Below are 21,674 nucleotides of genomic sequence, written 5' to 3' on the forward strand. Positions count from 1 at the left end.
AGCTAGTTTTGTTTCAATCAGGTTCCTAGGAAAATCTGGAAAATCGACACAAATTGTGGGAATAAGATTTTTGTTCGTGCTATTTTAGGGTCATAATTGCGATGCTATATCATCTTGCTCTGTGTGACAGGTTTTTTTTTTTTTTAAAACCATTAAGGTGTTTATGGAGGAAGAAAGTTTGAATTTGCTGCCAGGCATCCTTTGAGTGAGCCCTTGGCTCACTTCCATGGCACACCGCTTTGCCCAACTCTGCATGCACCGAGGCTCTGCAAGGAGGAAAGTAAGGTGGTTCAATACAGTGACAGTTTCTGGGTAGTGTATTATCTGAGATCTGTCTTTCTGGTGGGCTTTTAGCCAGACAGAGGCTATTTGAGCATATAATTCACTCTTCCAGTTTTGGTCGTCCAGGCCAACAATAAATAGGAAAGGACCTTGGGCCTTTTCCAGTCGAATCAGGCTTTGAAGGTTGGGTTCTTCTAGTGGATTGTTCCATAATAATTGTTAATTGTTGGGGAGAGCAAGTGAGATCACACCAGACATGTCTAAGGTTTACTAAGGAGTCTTTATTAACCAAGCTTGGTGATGACAGAGCACACTAGAAATAGCAAATCACAAGTCCATATGGCAATCCAACCAATCATAACCAACCAAACATAATCCCAAGAGGAACAAATGGTCATTACCCTTAAGTTCATCCGTTAAGCTGAAAACCTACGTCCCAGCTTCCCCAACAATGTAAGTTATCCTAAGAGACATGCATCGAATAACCTGGACAAACTTACAAAGCTGCAGACAGTCAGCCCTCCCTGGCTTCTGCCCACATTCCACTACTGCCAGGCCTCACCTCTCCTGGAACTGGAGGGCACACAAACCAGAAACAATATTGCTATCTTCATTTTCCTACCAAAGCAGTAGACAGAGGGAGAGGAATACAGGCACACAGGGGCCATGCTCGGGGGTTTCTTGTCCTGAGCCAAGAGTTGGGGTGCCAGAGCAATGAGGAAGCATCCAAACAAGAGAACGAGCCCTTCCTTATCATGATCCTTTATAGGAGCTTGTGAAGCGAGTGGTTACACAATGCAATGCCGACCCCTCTCAGATGATAGGTGAGGCACAGGTGTGCAGGAGTGAACACCTAAGTAGTGGGGGAGTTACTGAGGGCTTTCTAAGGATGGAATTAACATTCCATTGCTGTTAGGCGCCACCTTCAGGATAGAGGGGGAGGGACACAGCCACATTCCATTTGCCCACTGTCAAGGGGTGCTAGCTATCACTGGCTGCACCCCATAACATTAATGAAATGCAGTTATGGAATTGTGTGAAGGCTTCTGGTTTCGGACTAGCCCAGCACCAACCGTTGCAGTCAGAGTGAACTAGCGGTTGGAAGTTCTATGTCTTTCCTCTTTATCTGCAAATCTATCTTTCAAAAAAAAAAAAAATCTTTTTAAAAGGACCCAATTAACATGATTTCCCAGAATACCTAAAGTAACCTGGCTTCTGCTTGCTGCTGATAATGAAAGGAATAGGTGAGCTAGAGAATGAAGGAATGAGAACTTGACAAGATTGACAAGAACAGTGTTTCTCACCCCAGCTTATATAGGTGGGAGAAATCAGAACCCACTCAGCTCCTGGAGTTCTGCAGCAACCTTTGTGAAAACCTCAGAAAGATTTAAGCAGTGGTTTGTAACAGATGAAAGGCCCTTTACAGATTTTAAAGGTTAAATAACAGGGTTTCTAGAATTAAAAAAAAAAAAAGATTTATTTTTATCGGAAATGCAGATTTACAGAGATAGAGAGAAAGATATTCGATTGGCTGGTTCACTGTCCAAGTGGTTGCAACAACTGGAACTGAGCTGATCTGAAGCCAGGAGCCAGGAGCTTCTTTTGGGTGTCTCATGGGGGTGCAGGATCCTAAGGCCTTGGGCCGTCCTCTACTGTTTTCCCAGGCCACAAGCAGGGAGCTGGAAGGGAAGCAGGGCTGCTGGGACATAAACCGGAATCCATATGGGATCCTGCTGCTTTCAAGGCAAGGATTTAGCCACTAAGCCATCACGCCGGGCCTGGTTCTTCAGTGTGTCATCCTGCAGCATCCTCTAAGACCCCAACCTAGAAAGACACCCATCCCAAGCAAATCTCTACTAGAGTAAACCCCACCAAGATGTTTAGAAAACCCTTTTTTTTTAAGAGAGTTCTTCTAATGGAAGCAGTACAGACTCAACTATAAGAGAGTATATAAAACAAAAAGAGAACTGTAGGAATAAGTGTGTGGCTCTGTGTGTTAAGGCTCCACTGGGTATGCCCACATCCCATATAGGAGTGTTTGGTTTGAGTCGCTATTGCCCCACTTTCAATCCAGCTTCTGGCTAACGTGGCTGGGAGGCAACAGATGATGGCTCAAGTATTTGAGTTCCTGCCTTCCAGTCGAAGAAACCCATGACAGAGTTCCTGGCTCTGGCCTGGTACGGTACTGGCTGCTGCTGGGAAGTAAAAGACTAATGATGGTTAAGATGTTCTCTCTCTGTTTATACACACACACAGCTCTTTGTCACTCTGCCTTTTTTTTTTTTTAAAGGTTTGTTTACTTGAAAGGCAGAGTGAGAAAGAGAAAGGGGGGAAGAGAGATTGAGAATTTCCTATTTTCTGGTTCATTTCCCAAATGACTTCAATAGCCAGGGTTGGGCCAGGCCAAAGCCAGGAGTCAGAAGTTAGATTTGTGTCTGCACATGGGTGGCCAGAGGCCCAAGTACTTGGGCCATCCTCTGCTGCTTTTGCAGGTAACTGGATCAGAAGTAGAGCAGCTGCTTGGGCAGCCTCTGGCCATCATGCCAGGTTGGGGACCTTTCCCACTCAGGTCAGGTGGCTGCTCAGGCAGCCCGGGTGCCAATGACACTTGGGTGAAGCCCTCTGCCACCTGGCAGCACACTCTGGGGCCTACCTGGCAGGGCAAGATCACAGGACCTCCAGTGAGAATTGGAACAGGGGATGGGTGATGTTAGGATGTGGCCATGACAATGACTAGCATGTGCAAGAATCAGGTTTGGTAGCAGAATCTGTGGGGGATATGTGAGCTCACCCCTAGGGAACTGCAATCTCTGCTAGAATACCCAAGAGCTGGGGATGGGAACAGGCCTTGCTGGGGAGTTAAGGGGACGTCCCCGCCGAGAATGGGCTGGACCTGGCTACAGCCCCCTTCAGCACAGGTGAGGACAGGGTCTGGGGAGTGGCAGACTGGGCTACACTCCAGCACTCACTGGTATTTGTGAGAGCCAGGTGAGTGTAGGACAGTCTGGGCTAGGTCTTGACTGCCACTAAATCATGCAAAAACTGTGTCTGGGCATGGACCAGGTGTGGCTGGGCTGCAACACTCAACAGTAAGAACCAGAATGGTTGTGGGCTGGTAGAGCAACACCACTGTTCCTCCTAGGATAAGAGGTGGACAAAGTCAATCTGAGCCAAGGACCACTGGTGTGTGTGCGAGAACTGCCACTAATGGGGACCCAAAAGAGGAGCAGTCCCTGCAGGTGAGCACAAGAAGCAAGGCAAGGAGCAGCCCAGACCATGCCAGGTTATAGTACCTGCTGGCATACATGTGGGTCAGTCTGGGGACAGATCAGGCTGCGCCAGTTCATAACATCTACTGGCAGATCTGAAAACCAGGGTAGGGTGCAGTGGGGCCGGGTCAGGTCGCAACACTGGCCAGCTCACATTAGGGCTGGGACAGGGATCTGGCTGGGCTAGGCTAGACTGCAGCACTCATTAGCAGGATATGGACCGAGCCAGGCTGCACAACGAGATCGAAGATGCTGAGGTGAGGCAAGTCATGCCAACCTGGGGTCAGCGGGTGCTGGGTTTGTGAGCCTCGGGTGTGGAGGTTCCAGCAGGGCTTGGGTCGCCTGGCCCAGATCCCGAAGCCTGCTGGTGAGGTGGGTACCAGGTTCATGAGTCCTGGGGGTGGGGGATCTGGCGGGGCACAGTTCACCTGGTTTGGGTCCTCGTGCCTTTCCTAGGAGTGAAAAAGGCAGAGCAGCCGATGCAGAGCCTGACGCCCATGGAGAACATGGCAGCTCATTGGACACATTAGCAGAGGAAGGCGTTCTGAACAAATCAGACAACTACCCCAGCCAAACAATGACAGCAAACATCTGGGTGAATGGAGACTTGAGGTCGACTATGTCAGTCAATGGGCATCAGGAAGGCTTCCTCACCCTTGGATCGGCAAAATCAACAGCATTTTGGAACTATCCAAACCACCTCGGAACATGCACCACATCGGGACCCTGGGTTGATATCTGGTGGCAGCTCACCATCCCTGGGTCATTTGGGAGGCTGGGTGTGGCTTTCCCCTTTACATTTCCCCTTCCCCCAGAGTCAAGAAACAAAAAATGTGAAAACAGTGATTTCATCCACTTTACCCTAACCCTCAATCCTTCCCACCCTGGTCAACCATGTAATCATCAAAAACAAAAACACTGGAGCACAGGCAGCAGCTTAATGTACTGTACCACAATGCCAGCCCCCAACTCTGCCTTTCAAATAGAGATAGAGAATGAATGTGGACTCAGGACTCCCAAATTTTTCCCCCTAGTAAGCAGGTTAAAACGGGCCTTCTAGCTGTCAATCCTAATTGCTTATGGAAATAAAGGTTTTAACTTCAAGGTGGAATCAAGAGCCACAGAGACAACTCACACAGCATACCCTAAGCATGAATGAAGGCTCTGGCAGCATGTTCTTTATATATATATTTATTTATTTTGATGATCGTTACATAGTTGATTGGGGGCAAAGGGTTAAGGGCTACAGGAAAGTGGGTAAGACCATTGTTTCCACATTCTCTTTTTTCCTTCCTGTATCTGGGGGAAGGGGAGAGACAAAGGGAGAAGCCCCACCCAGCCTCCCACCCATCCCAGGGTCCTCAATGTGGGGCATGCTCCAAGGGCATTGCTCAAGTGGTTTTGATAGTTTAACAGTTCTGAATTGCTGCCAATCTCACCATTCCAAGTGCGATGAAATCTCTTCAGAGTCTACTGGATGACATAGTCCACCTTAGCGTCTTCACTTGGCCAGATTTTCACTGCCAACACTTGGCTGGCCTAGTTGATTAATTTGTTCTTTCCTCTGTTGTGGTATCAGGTGTCCTCTGCAGGCTCCAATGTACTACGAAATCCTCCATGTGCTCCTGGATATGCTGTCCACTGCTCTGTCTGAGCCACTGAGGGGCTCAGCTTTGACACATGCACTCCATGGTCAGACCACGGAACCTGCACTTCTCTTCATGGTTGGGGTTCTGAATCTGGCAGTTCGACTGGGGGAGATCCTCAAACAAACCTCATATGAAGTGATCCCAGACCTGATTCTTGGGTGTGCTTGCCAGTATAGTGTCTGGTACAGTTTGGTCTTTGCCATTGGATGCAGCAGCCTGGCCCGGCCTTACCTAGCCTGATAGCCCTTGTCCCAACTCTCACTGGTGGGTGTTACAGTCTAGCCCTGCCCAGCCTGCCCCCATCCCTGGCTTTCATGCAAACCAGTGATAGCCGAGTAGCCCAGCAATGCCTGCACCCCATCCTGGCTATTGTGATTGCCAGTGTGTTAAGGTTTGGCCTGGCATTGCCCAGTCTGCTTCTCCCCTCCCCAATCCAACAGACATGCTGATAAGTAAGGCAGCCCTGCCCAGCCTGACCAGCACCCAGCCCTGGATTATGTGCTCACCAGTGGTAGCAATAGCCCACCAAGGGAGTTCACCAAGTTCCTCCCACCAGGTCCACTCCCAGATCCAGATCTCATGAGTGTCAGTGGGTGCTAGGTCCTGACCTGGCACACCCTATCTCCCAGTCTTGGCCTGTGCATGCTGGTGGCTGTTGCAGATCAGCCCACTCCACAGCTAATCCTTGGGTGTACCTGTGTGTGCTACAGCCTTGACCAGCCCAGTCTGTTCCCAACCCCAGTACCCATGAGTGTTGATGAGTTCCATGGTCATGCCTAGCTCAGTCTATCACACTCCTCTCCAGCCCTTGAGCAAACCAGTTGGTATAGCAATGCCACAGGGATGAGACCACAATGCCCAACAGAATCTGTTCACAGACCTGATTCTCTTATGTCCTGGTGTTTTGGACCAGCCTAATGTGGTACACTCTCTGCACTAACATTCACAGGTGGGTACTGTGGGTGAGCCCTGACAGGAAGGCCTCCAGCCATGGCTTGAGTGCCTCAGTAAGAGGTAGTTGATAACAGCAAACACAGCTCAGGCCTCCTACATGGGAGTATTGGTTTGGCCCCCAAACCAATTATTTCCCTCATCTAAACTACCCAGTCTCAGTCCCCTCATTTACCTAAAGTGCAGTAGCCTAGTTGGTGAAATCCCCAGAAATTACTACTCACCTGTCACTGTTCTCCCTCAACAGTCCTCCCTCCCACACATCTGAAGACCTACTACCCTGAGCAAACCACAAACATCCCGCACCCCCATGCAGATCCCACAGGCCAAAAGTCCACAAGCATGCGGATTCCCAAGCCCAGCCTTCCCGTGGTGTGCAACACCAGCCTGGGGTCCTGCCTGCCTACCCAGGGCCCATGCACATTTGGGTGTGGGTCCCCAGAACCTGTATGCTGACACCTCTCCCAACAGATATTTAGGGAAAAAAAAAAAAAAGGAAGAAAAGAAACAAGATCATAGGCAACTATGCTGGCACACTGGTATAGTTAACACAAATCTGGCATTAACCAGGCCCAGGATGCCTGATAGCTATTAGCTACTTTTCTCCCAGAAGTAGCTATTAGCTACTTTTCTCACACTAGTCTAGGTACAACGCAATCTAGGCAGTTGCCTACAACTGGGGTGCAAAACCAACCTTTCAATAAAGTTACCCAAACACACTAGTAAGGATATGAATTTAGTGTTATGCAATAGACAAATGACTCATGTACAGTTACTGAATGCTTGAATCTGACCTTGAGTCTCCCAAGTCAACATCAGACAAAATACATTACAGTTTAGGGGCAGGTCTCATCTGGGCACCTCCAAGGTATCTGCCAAAGAAGGATATTATCTGTTTCCAGGCATCTACCTGGGCAAGAGAATGAGCCCTGGGCTCCCCACCCCAGAGAACAGGTTTGTTTGGTAATCTGTGTAAGGAAGCTGGACACATGGGGAAGAAAGGAGGCTCGATGTAATGCCCAGTCCCAGGATAGGCGATGATCTGTGGGCCTTGCTTTCCATGTGCCTGTAGCCGGTCTGAGATTAACTGGGCATATGACTGACTCCTCCAGTTGTGGTCATCCTGACCAACAATGCACAGGATGGGCCCCTGGGCCTTCTCTACTGGAATCATACTGGGATGCTCATGCCCTCCTACAACATCATTCCGGATATCCACAATGTCCAGGAGGCCTGAAAATGCTACCTTGATTCTCCTCAGGTCATGGCCCAATGGTAGGATGCTGGTCTGTTGGTAACGTATGGGTATATTTGCACTGAACCCAGATCCATTGATGGAAACTGTGGCTGAGACATTCTTCAAGAAGGAAGCCATTGAGAGACAAATGTCAGCTCCTAGAGAAATACCCAGAAGCCCAATGCCTGGACCCTTGACCTGAAAGGAAATCAGTGAGGAGAGATGAGTCAGGAATTTATGCAATGCACAAACACCTTTGTCTATATAACTAGAGATGCTCTTGGCTTTCACTGGAGACTTGCCTACAACCCCAGTTCACAGGGGTGACATCCTTTGGACTAAGTAGCTGACTGAATACATGGTCAACCAATTTTAGCAAATACAGACACTGGTTATAAAAAAAATAATCTTCCAGAGCATCAGTCACAAGATGGGTCTGAACCACAGAGTCTGTTAATTACAGGATCTCCTTGGGACAGGCCCCATTTAAGGCTTAAATGTGGCTGTGGGGTTTCCATTGGTCACACAGCAAGTTAAGCTACCACCTGTGACACCAGCTAACCATATTGGAGAGCTGGCTGCTCTGTTTCTGACTCAGCTTCCTGCTATGTGCCTGGGAAGGCAGAGGAGGATGAAATACTTGGTCCACTGCCACTCACCTGGGAGACCAGGATGGGCTCAGGGCTCCAGGCTCCAGGCTTTGGCCTGACCTAAACCTGACTATGGTTGTGGATCCAAATTCAGACCCCATCTAATATATGGGCAAATGATTACCTTTATACAAATTATGCAAGGTTGCAGAGTCCTTGGCCTCTAAGGTGGTAGGCAAGTTCTGATCAAAATATAGGGAACATACTCTGATGTCAGAAAATGAAAAAGATGAAAGCTCAAGCATGCAAAGTAATCAGAAGTTCAATTTGAATTACAAAGGGGATTTAAATGCTAATAATAAACTCTCACCCGGAATTGGTGATTAATTCTACAGCATGAACCCATTTGACAGGAAGTGCAAATAAGGGGCACTAGAAGCCCATGTTAGTCACACACACACAAATGTCTGTGATTAAATAGCGGCAGCACAGCCCCTGGCACAGGTGACATGCTCTATGAAGATATTTCTAGAGAGACTGATTAAGTAAAGGGCACGATGAGAACCTGGGGGTGTTCAATCATGTAGCACAGAGCTTCTTCAAAGTAGTCCAGGTTTATGCTGTCACATTCCTTAGGGAGATCTTCAAAGTTATAAAAAGCTAGCGCCATTGTGGCAAAGCCATGGCCAGCCAGAAGGCTGGCTCGATATTCCATGAGGCCCCCTCCAACACCAAAGATGTCAATGACCCCTGGGAAGGGTCCAGGTCCTAAAGAAGGGAACAGGATAAAGGGGAGGCATTATGCAACTTAAGCAATTTGCTTTGCCTGTAGACACCTTTCCAATTCAGTGTGTTCCTATGACAGGAAAAGAAATTTAAAAAGATCCCGAGGTCACCTAGGATAAGGAAGGGCAGCTACAATCTCTTGGGGGCAGGGGCAAACTTCTAGGGCTCTTTACTGGTAAGGGAGTAGCAAAGACTTTGGCAAATGAACGTATCATGGAAGAAGTTCCATGTTTGAGGCAGTGTTGACTTTGAGTGCTCTGTGGAAGACTGGACACGGAATTAGAAAGCTGAAACAAGCCTGGATGCCATGGGATAACCCATTCGGGTAGCTCCACTTTGGATCCAGCTCGCTGTGTATGCACCAGGCAAAGCAGAGAAAATGGCCCAAGTGCTTGAACCCCTTCACCTATGTGGGAGCCCCAAAGGAAGTTCGAGACCCTGGCCACTGCTGTTATGTGGAGAGTGAACCAGGGGGTGAAACAGGCTCTTTCTCTCTCTTACCCTCCCTTCCACTCTGCCTTTTCAAACAAATCTTTTTAAAAACAGACAAAAGGAAGCCAAAGCATAGCATTAGGTAGTGTTGCATCCTCCCTTGGCTTTCTGTGCACTGATTTTGCAAATGACTTTTCTTGGCTGGACAGACAGCAAAGAAAAATGTCCAGGTGGGGAAGTCTTCATCGTGCTCTGAAGTGGGGAAAAGTCCCAGAGTGCCAGGACACAGAAGAAGTGGTCACAGCCTCCATGACTGGCATCATTTTTCCCCAACACCATTCAGGCTGATGCCCGTAGAGGTGGGTAGGGCAGGAATTAAAAGCAGATTAATCTGCTTTCACTCCTGCAGACTAACAAGGCTGTGTGGACACTGGGATATTACACGGATTAAACAAGGTAGTGCAGGTAAACACACACAGTACAAAGCCCAATATATCAAACTCCATTTTTGTGGAGCGGCCATTGCCATAATCAAAGCCTGCTTCTCTGACCAAACCCCATCTACAGCCGCACTGGGAACCACCTGCCACAGATTCCTCAGAAGCCAGACTCACCTGGCGGCAGGAAGAGCGTGGCCCGCACCCGGCCCGCGCGCACCGCCTCTCGCCGCACCCCCGGCCGCAGGAAGTGGCGCTCCAGCACCGCGCGGGTCAACACCCGCTCCGGCTCAGGGTCGTGGCCGTCCAGCACCTCCAGCTCCACTACGAACGGCGTCTGCACGTCCCGCTTGGTCAGCCGCCAAAAGCGCCTGTCGGGCTCCAGCGCCCAGAGCAGCCCCATGGGCTCGGGCCCCGCGAAGCTGCCGCCCAGCGCGGGCGCGCGCGTCAGTTCCAGCTCGCCGCGGGCATCAGCCCGGTAGCGCGCGTGGGCGCGGAAGAGCGCGCCCTTCTCGTCGCGCAGGGCCGAGCGCAGCGTGACCGGCTGCTCGGGGGCCAGGCCACGCACGGCTATGTGCAGCGGCTCGTCCCAGCAAGAGGGGCCCGCGGGCTCCACGCTCACAGCCGCGCCTTCCATCCCGGACGTGGAGCCTAAGTGGAGGCTAAGCTGGAGGTGGCGGCCTAAGTGCCCTCGGAGGTCGTGGCGAGCGGGCGGGGAGTCGCAACAAAGTCTGGCGCCGGGAGCGCACGGACGCTCCAGAAGGCGTTTGGAGGCTGCCAAGGCGTGCGTGGACTATGCTCAGCTCATCTGAGGCGAAAGGAGTTCGGCTGTTTTCTGAGGTACCGGGAGCACAGCTGTTCAGCGGCCGGGGCGGGGTCGGGACGCCCATAGGTTCTGGGAGGGAGGCGGCCCCGCTCGAAGGGCGAATCTCTGCCCTTTTTGAATGAAAGCTGTTGTTGGGAGATCGCCAGGTGGAAATAGTGGGCGTGAATGAAAGCAAGCCGTGGAATCCACGGCGACTTGAAAACTTTACTTTTCCTGAAGTAGAACCTTGTCTTAGTTCGCTGCTTGCTGCTATGACAGGATAATTGTGTGAGGGACAATAGATTCAAGAACACAGGATTTATTTGCTACAGCTGAGTGGGCTAAACTCACTTCTGCCAGGGTTCCTGTTTGCTGTGTCATCCCCTGGTCAAAGGGCAGACGAGCGGGCCAGAAGGCTGCGGGAAGAAGGGGACCGCACTCATTGTTTCGCCGGAAGCCCAGTCCGGGAATTAATAACCCAGTCTCACCACAGGGACAGGGACGCATTCGGGAGCACTGAGCCCTCGGGATTTAAGCATCTCTTAAAAGTCCCATCTCTGCCTTCTGCCTCATTGGGCATTACTTTCCAACACGTGAGATTGGGGGGACCCTATGGCAAACTTACATGGAGAGAGTTCTTGAAGCCCACAGGTACGGTTCAGTGAAGGTGTGCAAGCCCAGCATACCTGCATAAGCATGCAAAGGGGTCCTTAGCAGCCCCTCAGCTGCGGCACGTAGCCCCGCTGCGGCACTTGTCCCTGGTTCTAAGATGACATCCTCATCTGTGGCTTGTCTTCTCCGTGTTTGTGTTCCTTCCCACACCGTCCTAATGAGAATCATCAGTGCCCTAGGGTGCTGTTACACTATCTCTACTGTGAGCATTCCATTTGTGATTTTAAAGGAACTTGTTCATTTCCTGTTGGGGGGTTTCCATCGTTGCCACTTTAGAACTGTTAGGCATACTGTTATAGATATGAAGAAATCATGTTTTTTGCTGCACTTGTGTGTAAGTGTGCATCAACAGTGACGGGTGTACAGGAGTGAAATTGCTGTGACTCGGGGAATGGGAAACTTCAGTCTAACTAGATCTTAGTAGCTACTGAAAGTCAACCTTAGAATATGGACTTAGAGTGGTATAGCTATAATGTAGCATCTCTATAAATATATTATACTATGTGCATATGTGTGTGTTTATATCCAAATATGGTGTTTACTCATATAAATATTACCTTTTGTTGATGTCCCATCTGTTTTGCTACCAAGTTTGACGTGTGTTCAAAACACCAGGAGCATTTTTCAAATACTACAGAGGACACAACTGCCTGCCCTCATTCATTTTTTTTTTCATGTCTGTTGCTGATGTTTGAAGTTACTTCAAGTATTCCGCTGGTCCCTAAACATTATTGCTTACAACATGGATCCTTTTCTGGACACATTTTTTACCTTTTAAGGAAGTGTTATTGGGGCTGGCATTGTGGCATAAAGGGTAAAGCCCCTGCTTAAGAAGCAGCCAACAAACCCTCCTTACATCTGAATCCATGTCCTGTGAAAAGTCAGGGCCTGGTGTGATGGCTCAGTGACTATATCCACCCCTTGCATGTGCTGGTATCCCGTATGGGCGCCGGTTTGTGTCTTTCTGCTCCACTTCCCTTCCATTTTCCTGTTTGTGGCCTGGAAAAGCAGTCGAGAATGGCCCAAAGCTTTGGGCCCTTGCACCCACATGGGAGTCCTGGAAGAAGCTCCTGACTCATGGCTTCAGATGGGCTAACCTCCTGCCGTTACAGCCACTTGGGGCCTGAAGGAGTAGGTGGGAGATCTCTTTCTCTGTAACTTTGACTTTTAAATAAAATTTAAAAACTCTTAAAAAAGTAGTATCTATCGGGCCCGGCGGCGTGGCCTAGCGGCTAAAGTCCTCGCCTTGAACGCCCCGGGATCCCATATAGGTGCCGGTTCTAGTCCCGGCAGCTCCACTTCCTATCCAGCTCCCTGCTTGTGGCCTGGGAAAGTAGTCAAGGACGGCCCAAAGCTTTGGGACCCTGCACCCGTGTGGGAGACCCAAAAGAAGAGTGAATCATTGGACGGAAGATCTTCCCCGCTGTCTGTCCTCCTCTCCGTATATCTGACTTTGTAATGAAAAATAAATAAATCTTAAAAAAAATAGTAGTATCTATCTCAGAAACTAAGGTCATGGTTCCTACCCCGTAACAGAACAGGAACCTCTGAAAATGGAGACTGTTGGTCAGCATTCTTTTAAGGAATCTCTCCAATAACTTAAGGCAGTTTTTTTTTAAAAAGATTTTTTTTAATAGGAGAGTCAGATATAAAGATAGGAGGAGATACGGAGAGACAGAGAGAAATATTTTCCATCTAGGCAACAGGCAGTGAGCTGGATGGAAAGTGGAGCAGCCAGGACACGAACCAATGCCCATATGGGATCCTGGCACATGGAAGGTGAAGACTTTAGCTACTATGTTATTGTGTGATTTCATTCAATCAGTTTTCACGAAAAATGAAGTTTAAAATACACTGCACCTGTTATAAAGTTCTTGTTTCCGTCTAACAATATTCATCTACTAGAAGCAGTGAATGACAAAATTCCCAGAGAAACTCTGTGATTTCCTTTAACATCACAAAAGCAACTCAGTAGACTAGTTCCAAGTACTGTTGTGAGGAAAAATCATTTAAATGAGTTACCTGATCCCGTTTTTGTTTTAGTGTAAATACTTCTTTTTGGTTGGAAAAGGTGCTGTCTAATCCAGGTGAAATAGCACAGATAACTCTTTCTTCTATTCCCATGTATTAGAGATGAGAGTCATAAACTACCTTAAAGAACAGAGTCCATGCGTCCGGCACAGTGGCCTCGCAGCTAAAGTCCGCACTTTGATCTTGCCAGGATCCCATATAGGCGCAGCTTTTAATTCCAGCAGCCCCACTTCCCATCCAGCTCCCTGCTTGAGGCCAGGGAAAGCAGTCGAGGATGACCCACGCCTTTGGACTCTGCACCCATGTGGGAGACCTGGAAGAGCTACTGGCTCCTGGCTTCTTATCAGCGCAGCTCCGGCCACTTCAGTTACTTGGGGAGTGAGTCATCGGATGGTAGATCTTCCTCTCTCTCTCCTCCTCTATAGATATATCTGACTTTGCAATAAAAATGAATAAATCTTAAAAAAAAAAAAGATTCCACGGTTATGGAAGACACCAAAACCTTTAATTTTTTTGTTTTTCAATTGAAGAGATAATTTTTTCCTACTTAAAAGGAAGGAAAAGTTCTTTAAATTTGGCAGAATCATCATATTCAGTATGACAACATGTCATAGAAAATGACACAAGCCTAAAGTGATGTAATGTCATGGCAAATACAAAAAGAAGAGTGATTATCCCATCATTGATTCATTGGAACCAACTGAAAATAAGAGGCCCATCTTTTTCACTTTCCAATATTTTCTTTTGGGGGAGGGTATCAATAATTATCTTCTTTTTATTAAAAAATATTAAATTGTGAATTCTCTTACTGATCATTAACTGTCAATTTCCATAGCATTTAAAGGGCCTGTATACTCTGGCCAGTACAATGACTCAGTCCTCTGCTTTTAAGTGTGGCATTCCATATGGGCACCAGTTCAATGTCAGCTTGCTGCACTTCCCATCCAGTTCCCTGCTTGTGGCCTGGGAAAGCAGTGGAGGATGGGATCCTGCTCCTATGTGGGAGACTCAGATGAAGCTCCTGGCTCCTGGTTTTGAATCGGCTCAGCTCTAGCCGTCATGGCCATTTGGGGGAGAGAACTAGACGATGGAAAATCTTTCTCTCTGTCTTTCCTTCTCTCTGTAAATCTGGCTTTCCAATAAAAATAAAGAATTATTTCTAATGAAAAATCAGGTGCAGTGATCTGGCTACATAGTAGATAAGACGGTGCTTGAGAAAGATGGTACTGCATCCTTTATCAGGATGGCCCAAGAGCTTAGTCCCTTCAACCCACATGGGAGGCCTGGATGAAACTCCTGGCTCCTTGCTTGCACCTGGTCCGGTCAGTCATTGTGGCCACTTGGGAAGTAAGTAGATGAACTATCTTTCTCTGTTTGTCTCTTTCCCTCTCTCTCTGTAGCTTTGTCTTTCAAAGAAAATAAATGAATCTTTATATTAAAAATAAATGGGAAAAGAAGTTAATTTATCCTTTGGTAGTAAACTCACCACAAAAGTATAACATGGAAACAAAGTATTACATACTGATTGACTCTAGTACAAGCTTTTAAAAATGAATATTTTTTACATAAAAAAGAGGAGTTTACACAGCTGCAGTACAGGTGTGTTTACCCCTCCCACCAATTTTTCCCATAGTATCAAATTTCTGGGTACTTTAGTTTATCTTTCCTTAGTATGAATTTTAAGATTAGACATATAAGGCCTTGAATTTTTTTTTTTTTTGAAGATTTATTTCATTGAAAGTCAAAGAGAGTGAGCTGCTGATTCACTCCCCAAGTAACCACAATGGCCAGGCCTGGACCAGACCAGAGCCAGGACCCAGGAACTGCTTTCAGATTTCCATATGGGTGGCAGGGTAGCATCTTCTACTGCTTTTTCCAGACCATTATCTAGCAGCTGGAGGAGAAGTGGAGCCGCTGGGACATGAACCAGTGTCACAGGCAGCAGCTTTACCAGCCACGCCACAATGCTAGCCCCAAAGCCTTTGAATTTTATGCTGTTAAAATCTGTGCTACAGTTTACGAGGCACAAGGTTTTTGAAGACCTTTTTTTCTTAAACATTGAGGATTTATTTATTTATTTATTTATTTATTTACTTATTTATTTATATTGGAAAAGGAGGTATACAGAGAGAAAGATCTTTTGCCCTCTGGTTCACTCCCTAAGTGGCTGTCTTGGCTGGAGCTCAGTCAATCCAAAGCCAGGAGCCAGGAGCCTCTTCCAGATCTCCCACGTGGGTGCAGGTCCTAACACTTTGGGCCATCCTCAACTGCTTTCCCAGGTCACAAGCAGGGAGCTGGATGGGAAGTGCAGCAGCCAGGACACAAACAAGTACTCTTCTGATATGGCACTTGACGTCCTCTGCAAGTCTAAATGAGCTGGCTATTATATCTGTCTTCTGTAACCTGGGCATGCCATCCTCTGCGTAGCCATCGGCAATCAAGAAGGCCCAGTCCCAACACATGTATTCTATTGTTGAACCACCAATCCTGTGATTTTTCTTGCATGCTCTTTTGAGTCCAGAGGTCCAGTTGTGGAATCCCCCAAAAAAACTTCATGTGGGATGGCCTCAGACCTGACTCCTGTATGTGCCAGGCAGTACAGGGTCTGGTTGTCTGTCACCCACATCAGCCAAGATACAGTGGTAATTGCAGTTGCCTGGTCAGTTCCATCACTAGCCCCTTTGCAAACTGATGAGTATTGTGGCCCAGCCTAACCCAGCCTGCCCCAGGCCTGGCCATTGCATATACCAGTGGAAACTGCAGCCTAGTTAGGGCAACCCCCAGGAACTCCCATTAGGCCCACCCCATTCCTGGTTCTTGCACACGCCAGTATGTACAGCAGACTAGTCTGGTACATGCAGCTTCCCAATGGGACTCTTGTGTTACAGCTTAGCCCAGCCCAGCCCACCCCATAACACATACACCAATGGATACTGCCCATGCGGCATATTTGTAGAATCTCAAATGGCCTCTAGAAGCATGAAAAATGTGAAGAGAACTGTTCTTTCCTAAAATGGTGTTTGCCATGGCTGCCATGTCTCCTTGTCCAGGCTGGGTAGGCCTCCATGTCCACTCAGAACTGCCTCCTGGGTGAGGGATAGAGTCCTCCTTCCTCCTTCCTACTCAAGGGTCTGACTAAATGTTATTAAGAAATTATGATGTCCTATAAAATCTATAAAATAAGAAAAGTCATTACTATAGAATCTTTTAAGATTCCAGAAGTATTCACGTGGGTGTTTCACACAATATTTTTCTGAAGTACAGTATCAATTATATAATTTCCCTTCACACAGACCTTCAAGTTCTTCCCTGTGTGTCCAATGAAATACATTTAAAGCCATCCACCCCAGGCACGGTCCTACCCTAGTAGTTTTACCATATTGCTACATTAAGTTTACCAATACTTTACCATGAGCTACTTAGATTCCTATATTTGAACAAATCTCATTTCTTCTAACACTAAGTCTGTGGGCCTAATTCCATTTCCTAAAATGCTTTCCATCCTCAACTCAAACTTTAAAACATAACACATACATATTCCTATATAGTATACATATAGCTTACATGACAACCTGACATAATGCAAGACAACACTTATTAGAACAATTTACTCTGAGATGCTATTGTAAGTTAAAAAGAGACATAGGTACATCCTAAAAGAGTGGACATACAAACACTGGCATGGTTTCTAGTGCTTGGCAACAGTACAGCGCAACAGGGTTCTCTTATACAGTATTCCAGATGGTATAGATGGACATTTTAAAAAAATTGATTTAGAGAGGGAGAGGATGATAATATGTGAACCATTTTCTACTGAGTCATTTTCTCCATTCTCAAAATCTTGATGAACTCTGATACCTTTAAATTCAGGAACTAAAGTCTTGTCCCGTAAGACCCTTATCACTGTCTCAGAATCATTTTCTAAATCTGAACCTCATAATGTGTAATGTTGCTTCCTCCTCCAAAGTGCCTCCCTATAGTTTCTTCATTGTGTCTTTATGTTTTCCTACAGAGAAGATTTTAGAGGAAATAATCCTGTGTCTTTTGAGATACATGGTTTGCAATATGATTGGATCACTCTGTGCCTTCTGTGCCTTTGGGTTCTTTTTTTTTTTTTTTAAGATTTATTTATTTTGTGCTTGCTTCGGCAGCACATATGCTAAAATTGGAACGATACAGAGAAGATTAGCATGGCCCCTGCGTAAGGATGACACGCAAATTCGTGAAGCGTTCCATATTTTTCTGCTGGTTCTGCCTTTGGACCAGAGATGGTCTCACCAGGAAGCCGTTGAACTTGCCAGGACAATTAGATGCTGGACTTTATGATTGGTCAAAACCTCCAATGAAAGAATCTCAACTGAGTTTGAACTATGGAAATACAGCGGGGTGGAGCAATCCACCGTGGGGGGAGGGGAGGGTTTGGGGAGGGGCGGGGGGAATTCCAGTGCAAAAAAAAAAAAAATGTGTCACATAATGCAATGAAATTAATTAAAAAAAAAAAAGTAATTGACCAAAATAATCCCAGTGGCTCCAGTCCATAGCATTCTCAACAGTTGTTATAATGAATGTTAAGCGACTGTGTTTGTTGAGTTGGGAACTGCTTCACAATATGCTATTGAGGCAAAAAAAAAAAAGTAAAACAATATGCTGCAGGCTTCCAATTTGAAAATTGAATAAATAAGATAAATATAGAAGTATGTAGAACAAAAAAAAAAGATTTATTTATTTTATTACAAAGTTAGATATACAGAGAGGAGGAGACAGAGAGGAAGATCTTCCGTCCGATGATTCACTCCCCAAGTGAGTGCAACGGCCAGTGCTGCACCGATCTGAAGCTGGGAACCAGGAGCCTCTTCCAGGTCTCCCACACGAGTGCAGGGTCCCAAATCCTTGGGCCGTCCTCAACTGCTTTCCCAGGCCACAAGCAGGGAGCTGGATGGGAAGTGCAACTGCCGGGATTAGAACCGGCGCCCATATGGGATCCCGGGGCGTTCAAGGCAAGGACTTTAGCCGCTAGGCCACGCCGCCGGGCCCGCCTTTGGGTTCTTATTCGTCATGGACTCCAGTGGGATTAACTGTGAGACTCCTTGAATGTTTTGTACCTTTCCATGTATTCTTGGTTGGTGGGAATACTAAGGCTTACAGGAAACAGTGGACAAATGGACAAACAAACAAAAAACAAGAGGAACAGAACATACATGGTTAATGACCAAAGGAGGGGGTACAGGCATTTGGGAGCTGGTTGTTATCCACAATACCTCCCCCCAAACCAGATTAATACAATCATGCTAGGGCTTCAGATGGTTCCAGTTCTACTCTGTTGTGTATTTTTAGCATACAGTGCCTGGATAAACATGCCCTGTCCATCCCCAAATCTAGAAAGTCTATCTGAAGCCTCTGTGGGTAGAAAAAAAAAAAAAAAGCCATTCCTTTTACCCCTAGCTGAGGTTGTCACTGCCCAGAGAACATGGACAGGCTCTCAGGAATTCCTGATGTGCCTGGAAGGACACACAGTGTGGGTGAATGTGAACACACTTGGATATGCATGCCACTGGATCCACTGAGACACAGCAGAAATGAATGGACAGAGTGGGTGGGAGACTGGGTGGGGCTTCTCCCTTAAAATCCTCTTTTACATCAGATATATGAAGGAAACAATATGGAAATAAATAAATAAATAAAAGAAATGAATGGACAGATGGCTTTACAACCAAGTAAAATGAAGAGCAACTGATTTCCGGGAAGCAGCTTAGGAAGGTGGGAAAATGTATTGGGGATCCTGAGCTCAACATTTACTGCACAAGAACTTAACCAGGATTCAGTTTGTGCTTCTATAAAATGAGGACTGGAGAGAATTAAATGACAAACACATGGTTACATACAAGAAAGTGCTGAGGTGGCATAGTGTCATTGTAGGCTAATACTCCACTTGCACAGTTGGCATCCCTGTCCACGTCCATGCCGAGGGTCACTGCAGTCTTGTCCAGCCCAGACCACCACTCCCATTCCAGCTCTCGTGCTCACCAGTGAGAACTACAACCTAGCCGGGGCATCCCCTGTGCTCCCCAATCAGGCTTGTTCCCAGCCCCAGATCTCGCATATGCCAGTGATTGCTCTGACCCAGCTCCTTTACCATTGGATGCTGTAGCCTGGCCTGACCCGCCCCGCCCCTAGTCTCAGCTATCACTGGCGAGTGCCTACAGCCTGGCCCTCTCCAGCCTGCCCATCCCTGACTCATGCAAATCAGCAAGTATGATAGCGTAGCCAGGCATGCCCCTCATTCCAGCCTGGCTCCTGCACTTGCCAGTGAGTTAAGGCTGGCCTGGCCCTGCCTAGTCTACCCCATTCCAAAACCACCCCACATGCTCACAAGTGGGAATGACAGCCCGTCAAGGGAGTTTCCCAAGTTTCCCCACCAGATCCACTCTCTCTCTCTTTTTTTAAGATCTATTTATTTGAAAATTACAGAGAGAGAGACAGAAAGAGAGAGATCTTCTGTCTGCTGATTCACTTCCCAAATGGCCACAGTAACCAGAGCTTGGCTTGTCCAAAGTTAGGAGTCAGGATCCAGAAGCCTCTTCTGGGTCTCCCCCTAGGTACAGTTGCCCAAGGATTTAGGCCTTCCTTCCCTGCCTTCCCAGGTAATACCAAGGAGCTAAGTTGAAAGTGGAGAGGCCAGGACCCCAACAAGCACCCATTATGGAATGCAGTGGCTTTATCCACTATGCCACAGAGCCAATCAACCACAGGAATTTTTTTTTAAAGAATTTTATTTTATGGGCAAAGAAACACACACACACGGACAGCTGGGCTAGGCCAAACTTGAGAGTTTAATTCAGGTCTCCCAAGATGGGTACAGAAGCTTGAACCATCATTCCTGGGTCTGCATTAGCAGGAATCTGGAGTCAGGGGCCAAAGCCAGGTATTAAATCCATGTTGTCCTCTCCAATGTGGCATTCAGGGGATTCCAGCAAACAGACTAAATACCTTTCCCAGCATTTCCAATTTTAATGAAAAAAATTAATCACTTGTCAAACGCTTGCCGTATCTGAAGCCAGGTACATGGAACTCAATCTGACTCTGCCATATGAGTAAGAGTGTTGCTTCCTAGGGCACACATCATCAAGAAGCTGGCTCGAAGTAGAGAAGCCAGGACTCCAACCTGGGATAAGGTATAGCAGCAAAAAGTTTACTGTGAAAGAACCTTTTATAACAGAAAGATTCAATTATCATTTATTTACATGTTTATGAAAACCGCATATTTCATCTAAATAATCTCTCAAGAGTTTTTGTAAAAGCTAGATCACAGGGGCCCATATGTGTGAACAAAAACATTTGTTAGAAGAATCTTTATTTACCCACAAAGAATATATGAAAGGATTAAACATGTACTTGCTTTGAAAATGTTTAGTAGCTTATACATAACTAGTAATCCCTTCATAGCGAAGATGTTACTTTCATTTTTGAAGGAATAACTCTAATCTGATTTTGAAGCAGCTTTGATGGTACTGTCATTTCAGGATATCTGGGGAATTGTTTTTAGGATCTGCTGCACAAATATCAGCTTCAGATTACACAGGATACCTCTAACAATAAAAATTCTGTATCAGTAGTTGTTTTACTGTGCTAGTTAGGAATTGGTATGAATTTTAAAAACCTGTTTAGGCCTTCCTTCCCTGCATTACCAGTAAGGACAAAGTTTGGTTAGTAAGAACAAAATTTTGTGCATTTTTTTTCAAGGACTTTGAATGTGTGGTTGGTTTAAGCCACAGATTTGGCAACTATAGATGCTTTTCTTACACTGTGGGCAATCATTGCTGTAATTATGCACTCATTCAGCAAATAATTCTTATTTCTTCATTTTTGTTTGGAAGAGGGAGAAACAGATATACGCACACAGAGGCAGAGAAAGGCAAAGAGACACAGAGATCTTCCAAGCATTGGTTCATTCTCCAGATGGCCACAATGGCCAGGATTGGGACAAGCTGAACCCAGGAGTCTCTTCTAGACCTCCCATGTAGGTGCAGGGCCCTAAGCATTTGGGCCATCTTCTACTGCTTTCCCAGCAGGGAGCTGGATCCAGAGCAGAGCAGCTAGAACACAAACAGGTACCCAAATGGGATGCCAATGTCCCAGGTAGTAGGTTTATCTGCTGTGCCACAGTGCTGCCTCCCAACATCCGCAGATAATTCTTTTTGTTTGTTTTGTTTTTATTATTATTATATTTTTGACAATCTTTACATAGTTAATTATGGTAAAAAGGTTCAAGGGTTATAGGGAAGTGGTTAAGACTATTATTTCCATATTGTTTCCTTCATGTATCTGAGGTAAAGGGGGTTATTGAGGGAGAAGCCCCACCCAGTTTCCAACCCACCCCAAGTCCCGGATGTGGGGCATGCTCTGACATACTTGCTTAAGTGGTTTTGATAGTTTACCAGTTATAAATCGCTGCCAGTCTCGCCACTCCAAGTACGATGAGGTCATTGAAGAATCCACTGATTGACATAGTCCATCATACAGTCTCCATTTGCCC

General features: G+C 46.7%; 2 protein-coding genes and 1 non-coding gene across 3 annotated transcripts in view; 1 reads left to right on the plus strand and 2 right to left on the minus strand.

Annotated features, from left to right (window-relative positions):
* DNAL1 (dynein axonemal light chain 1) overlaps positions 1-21,674 on the minus strand; it is a 162,707-nt gene that overhangs the window by 25,781 nt on the left and 115,252 nt on the right. The window lies entirely within an intron of this gene.
* Positions 6,802-10,669, minus strand: LOC101531339 (peroxisomal succinyl-coenzyme A thioesterase). The gene is made up of 3 exons (XM_004584409.2): positions 9,811-10,669; positions 8,544-8,746; positions 6,802-7,586 (listed from the first exon to the last, which is right to left on the minus strand). Exons 1-3 carry the CDS (start codon positions 10,268-10,270, stop codon positions 6,981-6,983), a joined length of 1,269 nt encoding a protein of 422 aa, XP_004584466.2. The 5' UTR covers positions 10,271-10,669; the 3' UTR covers positions 6,802-6,980.
* LOC118759825 (U6 spliceosomal RNA) lies at positions 17,277-17,383 on the plus strand. The gene has a single exon (XR_004996409.2). It is a non-coding gene; the product is annotated as a U6 spliceosomal RNA (small nuclear RNA).

Source organism: Ochotona princeps, chromosome 26 (assembly GCF_030435755.1).
Source record: "Ochotona princeps isolate mOchPri1 chromosome 26, mOchPri1.hap1, whole genome shotgun sequence".
Classification (NCBI taxonomy): Eukaryota; Metazoa; Chordata; class Mammalia; order Lagomorpha; family Ochotonidae; genus Ochotona; species Ochotona princeps.